The sequence below is a fragment of the Folsomia candida genome, unplaced genomic scaffold (assembly GCF_002217175.1).
Source record: "Folsomia candida strain VU population unplaced genomic scaffold, ASM221717v1 Fcan01_Sc012, whole genome shotgun sequence".
NCBI classification, from domain to species: Eukaryota; Metazoa; Arthropoda; class Collembola; order Entomobryomorpha; family Isotomidae; genus Folsomia; species Folsomia candida.
The window spans coordinates 3,712,249-3,729,077 of NW_019091204.1; the positions used below are offsets into that span (position 1 = coordinate 3,712,249).

Consider the following 16,829-nt stretch of genomic DNA (forward strand, 5'->3'; position numbering starts at 1 on the left):
TATCTATCGACAATATCCTTTACACAGATTTCCAAATAAGTATTTTAACAAATTTACAGTTACCATTTACACATCATAAATTTAAAATTACGACGATTTTAACAAATTTACACAGATTATCAAATAATTTGCACAAATTCGAAGATGATTTACACAATTTTACACAGATTTAAATAAATTTTACAAAAACTTTATGAAAGATTTACAAAAATTTTACACAGATTTCAAATAAATTTTACACAAATTACGAAAGATTTTACACAAATTTTACACAGATTTCAAAATAAATTTTACACAAATTTACGAAAGATTTACACAAATTTTACACAGATTTCAAATAAATTTTACACAAATTTACGAAAGATTTTACCACAAATTTTACACCAGATTTCAAATAAATTTTACACAAATTTACGAAAGATTTTACACAAATTTTACACAGATTTTAAATAAATTTTACACAAAACTTACGAAAGATTTTACAAAAATTTTACACAGATTTCAAATAAATTTTACACAAATTTACGAAAGATTTTACACAAATTTTACACAGATTTCAAATAAATTTTACACAAATTTACGAAAGATTTTACACAAATTTTACACAGATTTCAAATAAATTTTACACAAATTTACGAAAGATTTTACACAAATTTTACACAGATTTCAAATAAATTTTACACAAATTTACGAAAGATTTTACACAAATTTACACAGATTTTAAATAAATTTTACAAAAACTTATGAAAGATTTTACAAAAATTTTACACAGATTTTAAATAAATTTTGCACAAATTTACGAAAGATTTTACACAAATTTTATGCAGATTTTAAATAAATTTTGCACAAATTTACAAACGATTTTACACAAATTTTACACAGATTTTAAATAAATTTTACAAAAACTTATGAAAGATTTTTCAAAAATTTTACACAGATTTCAAATAAATTTTACACAAATTTACGAAAGATTTTACACAAATTTTACACAGATTTCAAATAAATTTTACACAAATTTACGAAAGATTTTACACAAATTTTACACAGATTTCAAATAAATTTTACACAAATTTACGAAAGATTTTACACAAATTTTACACAGATTTTAAATAAATTTTACAAAAACTTATGAAAGATTTTTCAAAAATTTTACACAGATTTCAAATAAATTTTACACAAATTTACGAAAGATTTTACACAAATTTTACACAGATTTTCAAATAAATTTTACACAAATTTACGAAAGATTTTACACAAATTTTACACAGATTTCAAATAAATTTTACACAAATTTACGAAAGATTTTACACAAATTTTACACAGATTTTAAATAAATTTTGCACAAATTTACGAAAGATTTTACACAAATTTTATGCAGATTTTAAATAAATTTTGCACAAATTTACAAACGATTTTACACAAATTTTACACAGATTTACGAAAGATTTTACACAAATTTTACACAGATTTTAAATAAATTTTGCACAAATTTACGAAAGATTTTACACAAATTTTACACAGATTTTAAATAAATTTTACAAAAACTTATGAAAGATTTTACAAAAATTTTACACAGATTTCAAATAAATTTTACACAAATTTACGAAAGATTTTACACAAATTTTACACAGATTTCAAATAAATTTTACACAAATTTACGAAAGATTTTACACAAATTTTACACAGATTTCAAATAAATTTTACACAAATTTACGAAAGATTTTACACAAATTTTACACAGATTTTAAATAAATTTTACAAAAACTTATGAAAGATTTTACACAAATTTTACACAGATTTCAAATAAATTTTACACAAATTTACGAAAGATTTTACACAAATTTTACACAGATTTTAAATAAATTTTACAAAAACTTATGAAGATTTTTCAAAATTTTACACAGATTTCAAATAAATTTTACACAAATTTACGAAAGATTTTACACAAATTTTACACAGATTTTAAATAAATTTTACAAAAACTTATGAAAGATTTTACACAAATTTTACACAGATTTCAAATAAATTTTACACAAATTTACGAAAGATTTTACACAAATTTTACACAGATTTTAAATAAATTTTACAAAAACTTATGAAAGATTTTACACAAATTTTACACAGATTTCAAATAAATTTTACACAAATTTACGAAAGATTTTACACAAATTTTACACAGATTTCAAATAAATTTTACACAAATTTACGAAAGATTTTACACAAATTTTACACAGATTTTAAATAAATTTTACAAAAACTTATGAAAGATTTTACAAAAATTTTACACAGATTTCAAATAAATTTTACACAAATTTACGAAAGATTTTACACAAATTTTACACAGATTTCAAATAAATTTTACACAAATTTACGAAAGATTTTTCAAAAATTTTACACAGATTTCAAATAAATTTTACACAAATTTACGAAAGATTTTTCAAAAATTTTACACAGATTTCAAATAAATTTTACACAAATTTACGAAAGATTTTACACAAATTTTACACAGATTTTAAATAAATTTTACAAAAACTTATGAAAGATTTTACACAAATTTTACACAGATTTCAAATAAATTTTACACAAATTTACGAAAGATTTTACACAAATTTTACACAGATTTTAAATAAATTTTACAAAAACTTATGAAAGATTTTACACAAATTTTACACAGATTTCAAATAAATTTTACACAAATTTACGAAAGATTTTACACAAATTTTACACAGATTTCAAATAAATTTTACACAAATTTACGAAAGATTTTACACAAATTTACACATATTTTACATACATTTAACATAAATTTTACACAAATTTTTCATAAATTTTACACACATTTTTCAGATTTTAAACAAATTGTCAATACACAAATTTTACACCATCATTGAACAAATTTCACGCAAATTTTACACACCGTTGGGCACATTTTAGCCAATTGTTGTACCATCCGGTTATTAAATTTTATTTACATATCTTTATATAGAGTGTGGGAAAATTGGAATTAAACTATCTACTTAATTAATACGCTATTTAATGTCGTAGGGAGGACAACACTTGGGAGGCGGGGGATAATTTGACCTGCACTGAACAAATCGAAGAATTCGAGGCTCAAGAGAAGGCAAAGGAGGCCGCGTCCAACAAGTAGAATTCGTTTCCGTTCCAAAATTATCATTTTCCACTTCAATTACATGAAACATTTAATTGATTCCACTTTTTTTTAATTTTTACAATTTGAAGGAAATAAATTTCTTGAAATAAGTTCGTCTAACATTACAGAGATTTCTTTAACTTTTAGAATGTAGTTTGAAGGAAAATCTCAGTTAAGGGGCCATTCATAAATAATAATCCAATCCCTCCTTCCTTTTACCGTAGTTTGAAGGAAAACTAAAACCCCCCCAAAAAAACGGTCAGTTCATAATTTATGTATTGCAAAAATCCGGATTATCCATCTGATCCGCCTCGCTTTTCCGTTTCACATGTCACATAGGCACGATTGGAGCCTCGAACCCGTCTTAATCCTAATCCTGCAATAAATTTAACCCCCGTCCTTAATCCGAAATTTTAAAAATTATTCATTAATTACTAATATCAATCCCAAAATTTTAAAATGAAATCAATCCCAATCCTAATCCCGATATCAAGTCATAAAGGGTCATCCATAAATTACGTAGCGCAAAACTCACAATTTTTAGACCCCCTGCCTCCCCCATTTAACATGTGTAACATAGGCTTGATATCATTGGATCCTTATACCCCTTCTCTTCCCCCCTTTTCCGTTGCGTAATTTATGGACGGCTCCTGACCTGCATAAATATTTCACCTCAATGATAAATGTACGTATGTATGCCATGTATACACGTTAAGAAACCTGGTAACTAAGTTATTACCGGGCGGAGTATCCAAGTACCTGAACCTGTATCTTTCATAACTTATATGTAAGTTACCTATGACTAAATTATGGCACTATGCGCATAAATACACTTTGACTGTAGCAAGGGTAAGGTGCACACAGGTAGATGTACCACTACCATAAAAGACATACATATTCATACAAATCCTCGTTTTGTTAAGTTAGGTAGGAAATTTCCAAACTTGTTGCTCTAACTTTATTTAAAATTGTAAATACTGCCTTACGATTGTTCATTCACAGTTGAAATGCAGTTCAAAATTTAGTTGCGTTATGCAGTTTAATGCAATCAGCTAGACACGTGTGTAGTCCAGAAATAGTTAAGCCGCATACTAATATGGCATGCTCAAGTTACATTTACATGTTAATTATGCTCTTTATTATTTTTTTAATGTAAAGTTTAATAAAATAGTTAACAAATGAGCTGTTTAAGCATATCATTTTGTGAAGATTTTTTATAAGCTCACCATTCCAAGTCGAAGGTTATTTGAAAACAGCTTCAGAAATATGACCAGTTTGGCATACTTCTTCCGTTTTTCGGGCTCTGTCATAATCAATATTTGGTGGCAGGTTTTACTATTAACTTGCTACACCGCTGTCCTTTGTATCATTGACGGAGGCAGTTTTGTAGAATTTCATGTTCGCATAGAATTTCCACAGACGCTAATTCCAGTTTTGGGCGTGGTGACCGGATTGCTGCTAGTTTTTAGGACAAATTCTGCCTACGACAGGTAAATAATTATTGTAACAGATTTCATCACATATTTGTTAACCTCATTGAGACCATAATTCTCAACCAAAAATTCTCTTGAGTACGATTTTAAATTCATAACTACATTTGGTAGAAACCAATTAAATTTTCATGATTTCCTATAAAAGACCAATATTTATTTCAACCAGTTTCCAAGTTTTGAGTTTTTTTGCCGAAAATCACAAAAAATCCACTTTTTAACATTGGTCGGTATTGGGAGAATTACAAAATTTGTGAAGAAAAATATCAAAAAACCTCCACTTTTTACCATTCCACAAAATACGAAAGAAACACTCGCATTTTGAGAAAATTTTAGAAATCTGCGTTTTTTTAAAAATACGTGATATGACGTATTTGGTCCTCAAGGGACAGTCGTCATGGTACGTCACATGATGAATTTGGTATTCAATGGATTTTTTTTTTCAATACGTGATATGACGTATTTTGTTTCGAAATACGTCCTATGACGAATTTGGTCTAAAAGAGGTTAATTAAATACGTAGATATTGGGAAGGTCGCAAAATATGGGGCAGCATGACACTATCCGTAAGAACCTTAACCAGAATAATTTGGCTAATGGTGGAACACGATGACTCGATCGGATCAATTGAATCCTGTCTGGAGAAAGTGTCCGCAGTCCGGCTCCTACTCGTGTTTTGTGTAACAGTGAAAAATCTATTGCAACATAAGGAAACTTCGGAAAGCGAATTGGAACAACTTCTCCGTGATAAAAATTGCTGGAATATCAAGCATACGATTTTGCTTGCTAATCAAAATTTAGACATGAAAACGAATGGTCTCTACTGGAGTAGGCCAACATCGAAAGAATTAGCGGTGAATTTTTGGATGAAAGAAAAAATTATTTATTTTTGCTAAATTGTTTTTATGTAATTTAAGCTTGAATTATTGTCGGGTGATTTTTGTGGTTTTGTTTCATTGCCAAAAATATAAAAAAGGACTAGCGTATAAGCCCGTCTCCGCCGGTCGAGCGAGAATTACGTCTGTCGGCAGGGGAAGTGAAAGTAAAAAAAATCAAGCTTCTAGGAGACACAACCACTCCTAGATAACCACCATCGGGTAACCACTCCCAGATAACCACTATCATAAAACCACTAAGATAACTATCGTAAGACATTTGATGTTTTAAATTTAATGTATTCCGAATTTTCGCACCATTCGGAAATTGACTGTCTTTACTTTCACTTCCGTTACGGAAAATTACTCTCACTTCCGTCGCAGACAAACATTTCCAGCTTATAATATAGATGTTAGGACGAAAGGACGAAAAAAAATCACATAAAAAGCAATTTAACGTCGAAGCTTATCCTTTAGAACGGATTATGCACATCACGGAATTACCATAATTTACATAGAAATTCTACATATTTCAGAATAAACCCAACATCCCCCTCGAGCTGACTTACCATCTGACCCTTTACGTAAAATCCATCCTGAAGCGAGGACTAATTGATTCTGTAATCCATGGAGGAATGAATAATAATATTGTCGCGTTGGTCGAATCCCTCACAGGATTGGAACGTATCTTACGAACTCCGATACCAATCGCGTATTCCATCCATTTAGTTCAAACCCTTTGGATTTACTTGTTCGCCCTTCCATACCAGATGATTGGAAGTATTGGTTGGTTTGCCGTCCCTGCCGTGGGAATAGCGTCATTCGCCTTGCTTGGGATTCTCGCGATTGGGGCGGAGGTTGAAGATCCGTTTGGCAGTGATACGGAGTGGGGGACGGAAAATGATCTGGTATGTATATATTTGTTTCTACGTATTCCAGGTGTCTAAAAAGTATCACTCGAACGAAGAACTGTATATTTTTGTTTTTCAAAATCATGGACAATTTCAATTTTTCAATAGAAATTGTTTGCATGATATTATGGCAAAAACTTAAAGCATACATACATTTGACATGGTTTTGAACGTTACTTTGAATTGCCATGTATGTATTTTTGGCTATAATTATTTTTCTAGAGTTTTTAACAATCTTTTTTGCGTTTTTGTGTTACAGCCACTTAACCAATTCTGCGAGGAGATTAAGGCCGAAATTGAAAATCTTCTGACCAATCCTTTCCTCAGTTTTGACTGCAGTGAGGATAAAATCGTAGAGACTAAAGACTGCGATGATGAATCGATACATGAAAATGTAAATGGGGAGAATACAATGTCACAGAGGAGAAGGTCCTATCCACGTGGTAATGAATCTGTCATCGAAATAATAGGAGGAAATCGGTATGATGGCAATTACGGTGATGGCGACGGTACCGGTGGGTTGTTACAGAGTTGGTGCTAAATACTCATAAGTACAGATAAATTGTGCATTAATTGTAGTCATTTATTTATCAGTTTTTAACCCGGCTGAGGTGATACAGAAATAAACTGCTTTTGGGAAGTTAGCATTATTAAGGGGTGAAAACCCCTTTATGGAAATGTCTTGTCTGTCTGTCCGTCCGTCCGTCCGTCCGTCCGTATCCACGATAACTTTAGAACGGATTCGAATTTCGGCATCCGGTTTTCGCCAACGTGTTTCTAATTTTTGGGGACGGGATGAGTTCGAAGATGGGCGTTGTAGGTCGTAAGGTCACGGCGCCACGGTGATGACGCCAACGGTCAAAGGTGTCGAATTTTTCGTTTCCACCGTTTTAGACGTATTTTTGGACGGGGATTTCAGAAATCGCCATCATTTTGACGTGCGACGCCCGCATGACCGTGTCGACGACGCCAAAGTCGAAAATTGTCCAATTTTTCGTTTCCACCGTTTTAGACGTATTTTTGGACGGGGATTTCAGAAATTGCCATCATTTTGATGTGCGACGACCCCATGACCGTGTGGGAGGTGTCGAATGTCGAAAAAATGACTTTTGTCATGTGAGGTGTCTATTGAAAGGTATTGTCGTGTACGTTTGAAGTACGCGGGTGGGGGTGTCAAAACGGGGCAAAATGAGACGTGGGGTAACGTGAGACAATGACAGGAAAGTGCTGAAAGACGTTGTGGGCGTGCCAGAAAGACAATTTCGTGTGTTTTCACCCCTTTGCTACATTTCGTTTGCAACGGTTTATTTTTTTTGTCTTATATTGTATTGTTTGCATACAAAAAATCAAAAATCTCTAAGGCGTGCTTAAATTTTATTTAAATCACTTATCAATAAGAATTAGTAATATATGTAGTAGTATCTAATACTTGTTGCACGCACCTAAATTCTAAAATTTTATGATCAATATGAGTAAATATATTTTGATGTACGTGATCTATCCGTGACCGTGCCCATTCTCAGAAAGTTTGGCGACTGTAGGTCAATAAATGAGAAAAGTCAGTTTTCATTCATAAGTGTGCCATGCATACCCAACTATAAATAGATTCTTTTGGAGTATCAACCAGCTTACACAACTTGCAGGATGAACTACCAGTGCCCAAACTTGCCTGACCCGGCCCTTTGAATTTTTTCGGGCCCGGCCCCTACTACATATTATTTCTGTGTGAAATTTGTATTCTTGAATTTTCGACAGAAAACAATTAAGTATTATGGTGAGCACGTCAGCAACATAATTTCCTATTAGTGAGGGTGTAAATTTAACTAAAGATTTACGAATCCATAAATTTGCGAATTTATACTAAATATGATACTAGACGCATAATAATAAACCCTTAGAGACGATTATAAAAAACGTAGCGTCCGACCGGTTCAACATTCCTGTAAGAGAATAATTTTTTACCATTGTGACGTTATCTTATTCAGAAATATATTGTCGAATATGCATTAACGAAAGATTTGTGGTTATGTATCTACATAAATGTGTATGTATATGGAAAAAAGTGAGTATAAATACTTCAAGTGTTCAAAAAAATATATAATTATACTTTTATAGATTTTCAACGATTAAACAAAATATATTTTCTTAAATCGTGGTGACCTTGCTGCAGGCGTGACGTCAAATAAATAAAGGGCTAACAATATATATACTGCTTTTAATTTGTTTAATGTCAGGAATAATTTAGCTAGATTGGGCTAAAAAGTTTGATAATTTTAAAATTTTAATTTAAAAAAAACTATTAATACACTTCCAATTAAGAGCAAGGCCGACCCAACTGTGCAAATGTTTGTCGCATCGATGTCACCGATTTTGATACGAAAAATTTCAAATAGAATTCCGGGTGCAAGGATATATATGACACAACAATTTTTGAAATATGTGTATCTGCCCCCCTTTCAAAAATGGGGGAAGGAAATTTCGAAAAATGAGAAAGTGAGTTTACACTCCGTAAAACAAGAATTAGATACCAACTTGCATTTGCAATTTAGATTCCCCCATGAATACGAACATTTTGATGCATTAAGAGTTTCAAAATTCGAAAATTCGCGTTTTTTTTTACCTACACATAAATCCTTAAAAAACTCATGGTTCCAGTCAATTTGCGGCTGACAACCTGATGCCAGATTTTTCTACCATAGAAGAGCTACATTTTCAGCTTTTGTTGTCCGAAGCAAAATGACTGGAACCATGAGATTTTTGGGGTCAAAGTTGGTGTGGGGGCCATCTTATATCGCAGGAGCCGTAACAAACTCCGGCCACTAATTACCGAACTTGAAATTTGCGATTTTTTAACTATCTAATCGCCCCAAATTAAAAACTTGAGCTTATCAGAATTAATAATGATAATATCGAGTAGAAAATTAATGCCACAGTGGGAGATATAATTTTCGACCCCCATAAAAATATGGTTTTTCCCCGATAAAATATGGAGTTTGGCCCAAAATGATATTTGCCCGAACATATTACTTTTTTTGCCCCATAATAGTCTTTGGAATCCCATTAATAAAATGACTGGCCACATAATTAAAAGCAAGTATAAATACACTTACACATATCTAATAGTAATTAGAGTTCGCTGATCAAAAAAATTATATTTCCACTCAAGTCACAAAACCATATCACCTTGTCTGGTTAACCATTAGTAAGTTTTAATCTCATCGTGTACGCCAAACAATTCGATTTTGATTCCGCAAGTAGTGACAAGAAATCCAGTGATACTAAAATTGAAAATCAGCCCACTAAACGTATAAAATTATTGGATTCGCAGTTAAAACATTTTTAACTACCCAGGATGCTAATACGGCATTCGTCTATACGGTTTTCATAGCCTAAATGTTTAGGCCATGAATGATATTGGGTGGTGGGGATATTATGTGCTAAAATTTAAAAATAGTTGTAAAGAGCTGAAATTTTGGATGAAGATATTGAATTATAATAGAAGAATATGGATTGAACTTAAGATCTGTGGGATCATATGGGATCATCTGTGGGATCATATGGGGTGACTCAAACCTATTTTTCATATTCATCCAATAGAGAGGAGATTTGGCATTTAAGTTGCTAATGATTAACAAGGTACAGCGATGAAGTCAAATTGCAAAATAAATTAACCAGAGGTACCCTAAGTTTTTGTGTTAAAGACCGGTGATTTTTTAAATTCTGGAAGTCTATAGACGTAGGTCGTCCAATAAATATTTTCAAAAGGTATGTTCCGCACTGTTTCTGACCAAACTTTTGATGAAATAACAAACTTCAAATGCATTTAGGAGGCTGTGATTTTTTTCAGTTCTGTAGGTTAACATAAACACTAGCAATAAATCAGCAAACTTTACCTCGACGGAAAAAATGTCAGATTTGCAAATTAAATATCGTAGTGTGATTTATTTTTAATGTTGGAGGGGCAATACGTGTCGCAGATTTATGATCGAATGCTTAAAATTTACGATGAAAACTGCCCGACACAAAACACAAATTCAATTGGGTCAATAATTTCAAATGATGGCGAAAAGAGGTCTCGGACAAAAAGCCGCTAGGGCGCCCAAAATCTTTTTCTTCCACAGAAAGGCTCCGGAAACTAGAGGAACCAAGAATAAGAGATCCGCGATTGAAACTGTCCTATTTAGCACATGAGATGGGTGTTCCAAAACCAATAATTTGTTCCATGTTCACTGAAGACTTAGGTATGAAAATGGCTTCTCCCGTTGGGTACCAAAATTGCTTTCGACATCTCAAAAAATGGATCGAGTTGACTTTTGTAATGCTAATTTTGACCTTTTGAATGAAAAGTAGAACGTGCTTCATATTTTAATAGGTAGGTATGATACTTGGGTTTACTATTATGACCCGGAGACCAAACAATAATTCATGCACTGGAAGCACGGGGGGTTGCCACCGCCCATGAAAGCCAAAGTCCAAAAATCTGACAAAAAATCGAGGATTACCATTTCCAAGGAAACCAAAGGTCCCCACCTTATAAAACTTATTGCTAAAAATAATACGATAAATGGGGCCTCGTATTGGGGAACCCAGAAGGAGCTGTGTGCTGCGGTTGAAAAGAAACGTGTGGTCCAAAAAAAGAGTTGGTGCATTTTTTGAACGCCAAAGCGCCACCTCATACCTGGCTTTTTGTGAGGGCTGCTGCAGACGGAAATCGCTTCACCTTTATAAACCACCTCCCGTATAGTCCAGACTTGACCCTTAGTGATTATTATTCGTTTCGAAACTCATAGAAAGACATCAGGGGGAAACGATTTTGGAATGATAATGGAATCAAGTCGTAAATTTTGCCATATTTTCGAGGTAAATTTTTATGATTTATTATGGGTGTTCCTTTTAACCGATAGAACTGAAAAAAATCACGAATTCCTAAGTGTATTTGAGGTTTGTGATTTCATCGAAAGCTTGGTCAGAAACGGTGCGGAACGTACCTTTTGAAAATATTTATTGGATCACCCACGTATATGTAAAATTTTTACGAATTTAATTGTAAAAGGGTGACTCATACCGATTTATAAAAGTTGTTAGATTTATTTGGCATTTTGTATTATGATAATTCGAATCCATATTCTTCCATTGTAATCCAATAGCTACCTTCATGCTAAATTTGAGCTCTCTACAACTATTTTGAAATTTTAGCAAATATTTAATACCCTTACTACTCTATTTAGTAACCAAAAATCTTTCAAGTCTTAGGCTACGAGAACCGTATAGAGCAATGCTGAATTTTAAGTTTTGAGCTCAATGACCAAATGCTGCGGATTACCTTATTTAAAACTTAATAATCTAATGCTTGTTACTTTATTTATATAACAATTGATTCTCACTTTCAATAACTTCTTCAGCTTCCTGTGCGGTTATATAATGTTTTAACAAACTGACAATGTGATATGATTTTGTGACTTAAGTGGAAATATAATTTTTTGATCAGTGAACTCAAATTACTGTTAAATATGTGTATTTATACTTGCTTTTAATTATGTGGCTAGTCATTTTATTAATGGGATTCCAAAGATTTTTATGGGGCAAAAAAAGTAATATGTGCGGGCAAATATCATTTAGGGCCAAACTCCATATTTTATCGAGCAAAATCCATATTTTTATGGCGGCGTTTAATTACATGCCCCACGGGGGTTATCACTGTACTTATCATTTTTTCAGATAAGCAAATTCCGCGTATTCAAATAGCCCCAAATTTAAAACTTAAGCTCTTCTGAATTTATAATGACGATATCCAGTCGAAAATCAACGTTGCGGGACTTATCTTTATGCTTATCAATTTTTCAGATAAGCAAATTTCGTTTATCCTTATCGTCCGAAATTTAAACATACGTGAATTAATTATGACAAAAATTAAACGATTTTGATAAGCAAAAATTTAATTAACCTTGCATGGTTTGACATGCAACGTTTATGAAGCATGAATGAGAAAGTGATACGGAGATACGGCACTGTCGCGGGATGGTGGTGAATCACCAGAATCCACCAGAATCCGATTTTTCTCACTTTCTCGCTGAATATGTTAACAGGATTTGTTGCAGAGTTGAGCCGGTTTAGCTCTTAATCTGTTTTACCGGTGTGCCAAAAATATACATAAGTCCGATCCACTCATTTCTTATTGCACCCATTGGCTCGGTGATGTAAAGTGGCAACCCAGTAGGCTGACGTCGCCAAAATTATGCTCTGTCAGACACTCCTTCTTCATACCCATATTTTTAATCAGGTCCTTATATCTAGGATTTTTCGCTTTGTAAGTCATCCATTCTTGGGTGGGTTCGGTCGCGTTACAAGGCCCCATTTCCAGATAAGCGTCATGCTCATAGGTTGCAGCAACGCCAACGATAAACAATTTTGTAGCCGAGTTTTGAATGGTGGAATTAGGAGCCCAATCCCATTGCTGGTGCGGATCTGTGCTATTGCATGGTTGCGTTTCTAGGTAGTGTTTCACACGCCCCATCAGAGTGCGACAGTTGTTAGTTCTTTTGTTGTAGAATCGGCGCCCTTCCGTCCACGCGACGATGATGAAGATAACCCCAACAAAGATGTATTTCATTATTTTTTGGCTGCAATTCAAAAAATCGTTAAGGACACTGACGTTGAGGACACTGACGTTATGAACATGAAAACAAGTGCTCAAAATACACTTGTCATCGTTATTTAAAAAATCGGATATTTTTATCTGATTCATACTTTTGGCTGCAATTTGAAAAAACATATGTACTTTAAGGAATTTGAAAACACGTGCACCAAAAACCAGGGTTGCAAGTGGTATATATCACCTAGTGAAAACCGTCGGAGGCGGCGGCGCGCCGTTTGGGGGCTCGGCGGCGGCGCGCCGATATTTCTGCCTCAGTTTGTTTGTATAACTGACCTCTTTATTTACCTTTCTAATACATAGTCATGTATTTTGCGTGCTAATTCTAATTAGTTCAGCAAAAAAAAAGCCGACCCATTTTTTAATTCGTGTTAATTCGAGTTTTCTGCATTGCAGAATTTCAAAAATATTTCTCGACTATATCCACCAGCCTTAGTAGCCATGTAACTCAATTCTTGACGGAAATTCGAAAGTTTGCTTGATTTTTCATAAAATGGAATGTTTGAAATCTTTCTAATTGTAAGTTTTAAAAAACCAGAGGACTAAGCAAAATGTAAGATTCTCAAAAAACAGCAATTTCGAAAAGTCAGGCTATTTATGTACTCAATTTGTATTGCCCAAAATATATTTTAAATATACGTTATCGATTCTTTAAGTAGCGTCAAAATTTGAACTGACCTCTAATTAAAAATGAGTATCGGGAAAAAACTATTCATTTTCTCAATGTCAATCACAATCACAAACGAAACCGTTAAAACCCTAATTTCGACATTTTTTATCGTTTTAATTGGTTTTAATTGTACGAAATAATATTTTTTCTCGGCGGCGCGCCGGCACTTATACTGCGGCGGCGCGCCTCGGCGGCGGCGGCGTGTCAAATCGAGTCGGCGTCGGCGGCGCGCCGGCGAAAAATCGGCGGCGTGGAGCTCTGCCCCAGATATCTGGGGCAGAGCTTCGTCTGCAGATGAAGGATCCATTCATATTTACGTGCAAAATTCATATTTGTTAGTGAGATTAGATTTCTGCAACCCTGCCAAAAACACGTGACACGTAGGAAATTAGAGAACTACACATTTTGATCTGAACATTAGATTTTGTTTGCACGACAGGATTGATTTTTGTTAAACAACGACGTCACGTGTCTGTGGTACACAAACCATAGACTTATTTCCCGTTCGTCACAAAACGTCTTTTAAATAATTACCCAGAAATTGAGGACTATGTATACATACGTAGTTCCTAGCGGGGGACGGTTTTTCTCTTAGATTGTGGTTCTCTCAGCACAACCTGTCAGTCAAAAGTGATTCGTGTGAATGCCAATAAAATCAACTGCATTTCCACACAATGGAATAAATTTTAGTATTACGTGTCAAAGAGGAAGTCGTAAAGTTATATAGTTCCAATTAAAGACCAATATATGTATGTATACATACATATGCATTCACACATTACGTTTGAATCAAGTTTTTCATTATCCATTCTTTCTCTCCGATCAAAATCGCAAATTTTTCAACTTTAACGCCGAATACTTTGCTAAATTCTAACGCTCGCATAAGCTGCATAACAAACCACAATAACATCCATACATATTTTACATATCTCTAAGGTAAAAATGTAAATATATGTAAAGATGCCATGCATACCTAACTATAAACAGGTATGAGACCTGGGAGCACATGCTCGAACGCGTCGTTAGCTTAGCGACGTCGTAAAAATTAGCGACACATGCTCAAAATAATTTTTAGCGATGTCGGACACCTTTGAGCATGTGTCCTTAGCACTTGTCGTTAGTAGCGACACCGACGTATGCTCAAAACTTTGATTGTCGGTAAGACCTTGGAATTTGTCGTAAAAGTTTTCGACGCCTAAATAGCTATCGAAACGAGATAAATTTGTCGTAATTTGCTGTTAATTAGGATTCGTTCATATATTATGTAAACATTTTATGGGGGGAGGGGGTCAAGAAGCTATTGACGATTGTTGACGAGGGACTGGGTATGTTGGTTTGCATATGTTGATGCCAACTTTGTTTTGGGCAAATTGAGTCGCTGGATTGCGAAATTCGTAATGAGTTTCCGCAACTCAGCTCAAACTCATTATTGTTCAAATCACTCATTTTGAAACGAGTCGTTTGAAAAGAATTGAATGAATGAAATGAATTGACTCAAACTCAATTCAACTCATCCTCAGCAACTCATGAGTCAAATGCGTTGACTCGAACAGTTCGAGTCGAACTCATTGGCAGTCCTAATCGAGAGAGATCGAAGGAAATAAATATAATTATGCGGCGGTTACGTGCTTATCAAAAATGAGATTTATGAATTTTTAGATAATTCGCAATTTTTTCGCAATTCGCAATTTTTCACAGTAAATTTGCTTAAAAATTAATTGGAAAATTTTTTCAAAACGATTTGTTTATAGTATAAAAATTTAGCCTTAGATTAAAATATCAAAGTTGCATTTACCCTAAAATTAATTATAGACTAATTTTAAATTTTGTACACTCAATATTAAGAGGACCCGTATTTTTGCATTTTTCTGAATACCCGTTTTAGTCCGTAACGGAATTTTCAAACAAATTTTAAGCTAAAATCTTGATTTTGTAAATACCTATAACTTTTTAAATTATGACATAATTTTAAAAACTCGAAAACATGTCTGCTCACAATGACTTCCCCATTTTACTTGAGAATTTTCTTGGATAGTTTGACAAGTTATTATAAGTGGGTTGAAATTTTATCCCACTCCTACACCTAAAATAAAGTGGTAGTAAACGTAAGAACATAACTCCTCAGTTACCAAGATCGTTGTGAACCACTCCCTTAATCGGAAATGGATTACAAATTTTAACGATTTTTTTTCGACAATGTCGTTAAACTCATAACGACAACATTTTCCGACGCCTTGACGACAAATGATGAGCATACGTCGTTATAATTTGTCGTTATTAAGGCGTCTTTAATTTACGACGTCGGTAAGTTAAGGACGCGTTCGAGGATGAGCTCCCTGTTTAAAAGAAGATGCACAAATGCAACGACTTCTTGACCAACAATGGACCAAGTTTTGTTCGATATTTGCAGTATCATTGCCACCACCATGGGAGGAAGACGTATAGAAATATATCGTCAAGAATGGGAACATTTTTAAGAATTACAGTCAATGGAAAAAGTATAGGCAACCCCCACGCCAGCTAAATAAAATTGGTTATAACCTTTGAATGCATTATATAATAAGCATGAAACTGTGTAAGTATTTGGCAAATCTAGTGTAGTACTTGATTATAATCATGTTTCCGATTTAAATGTAATAATCATAACGCAATCCTAATTTTGACCCGAACGTGTCAGGTACAAACCTGCAAAAAGTATTGGCAACATGTAGCCAAATTAATTACGCGAAACAATTTTCTTAACCATCTTCCACATTTCATTACGGTAAGTTAATTAGGTGACAAAATATGACATTAACTACATTTTAAGTGTACAGTTGTGTTGTCTGGAGCCAAAATGGCGACACCAAACGAGCTGTATTTGGACGTGGCGAGAAATAATCATTTCTTTTTTGTTGTCAGTTCTAACTTTGTCGGAGCGTTTCACCACAGCAACGTTACTCCTAGTTTTACGTTATTCATAGTTTTTTAATTACTAAATGTTTTTCTATCAAATTTAGACTCCACGGGTGTCAAAAGCGAGTAAAATTTGCTGGCTAAATTTGATTCAGCTGAAAAAGTCTATTCTGTTCGGAAAGTTT

General features: G+C 33.4%; 1 protein-coding gene and 1 long non-coding RNA gene across 2 annotated transcripts in view; both read left to right on the top strand.

The window, feature by feature from the left end:
* The window catches only part of LOC110855425, a 15,697-nt gene extending 12,436 nt beyond the window's left edge, over window positions 1-3,261 (top strand). The window contains exon 3 of the long non-coding RNA XR_002548473.2: window positions 3,046-3,261. This is a non-coding gene — a long non-coding RNA (uncharacterized LOC110855425). The remainder of the gene's footprint in view (window positions 1-3,045) is intronic.
* A 1,141-nt stretch (window positions 3,262-4,402) lies between these two features.
* Window positions 4,403-7,067, top strand: LOC118437163 (UPF0187 protein alr2987-like). Its single transcript, XM_035855997.1, has 4 exons — window positions 4,403-4,641; window positions 5,165-5,495; window positions 6,053-6,424; window positions 6,687-7,067. The coding sequence occupies exons 1-4, from the start codon at window positions 4,418-4,420 to the stop codon at window positions 6,966-6,968; spliced, it is 1,209 nt and encodes a 402-aa protein (XP_035711890.1). The 5' UTR covers window positions 4,403-4,417; the 3' UTR covers window positions 6,969-7,067.
* The last annotated feature ends 9,762 nt before the right edge of the window (window positions 7,068-16,829 follow it).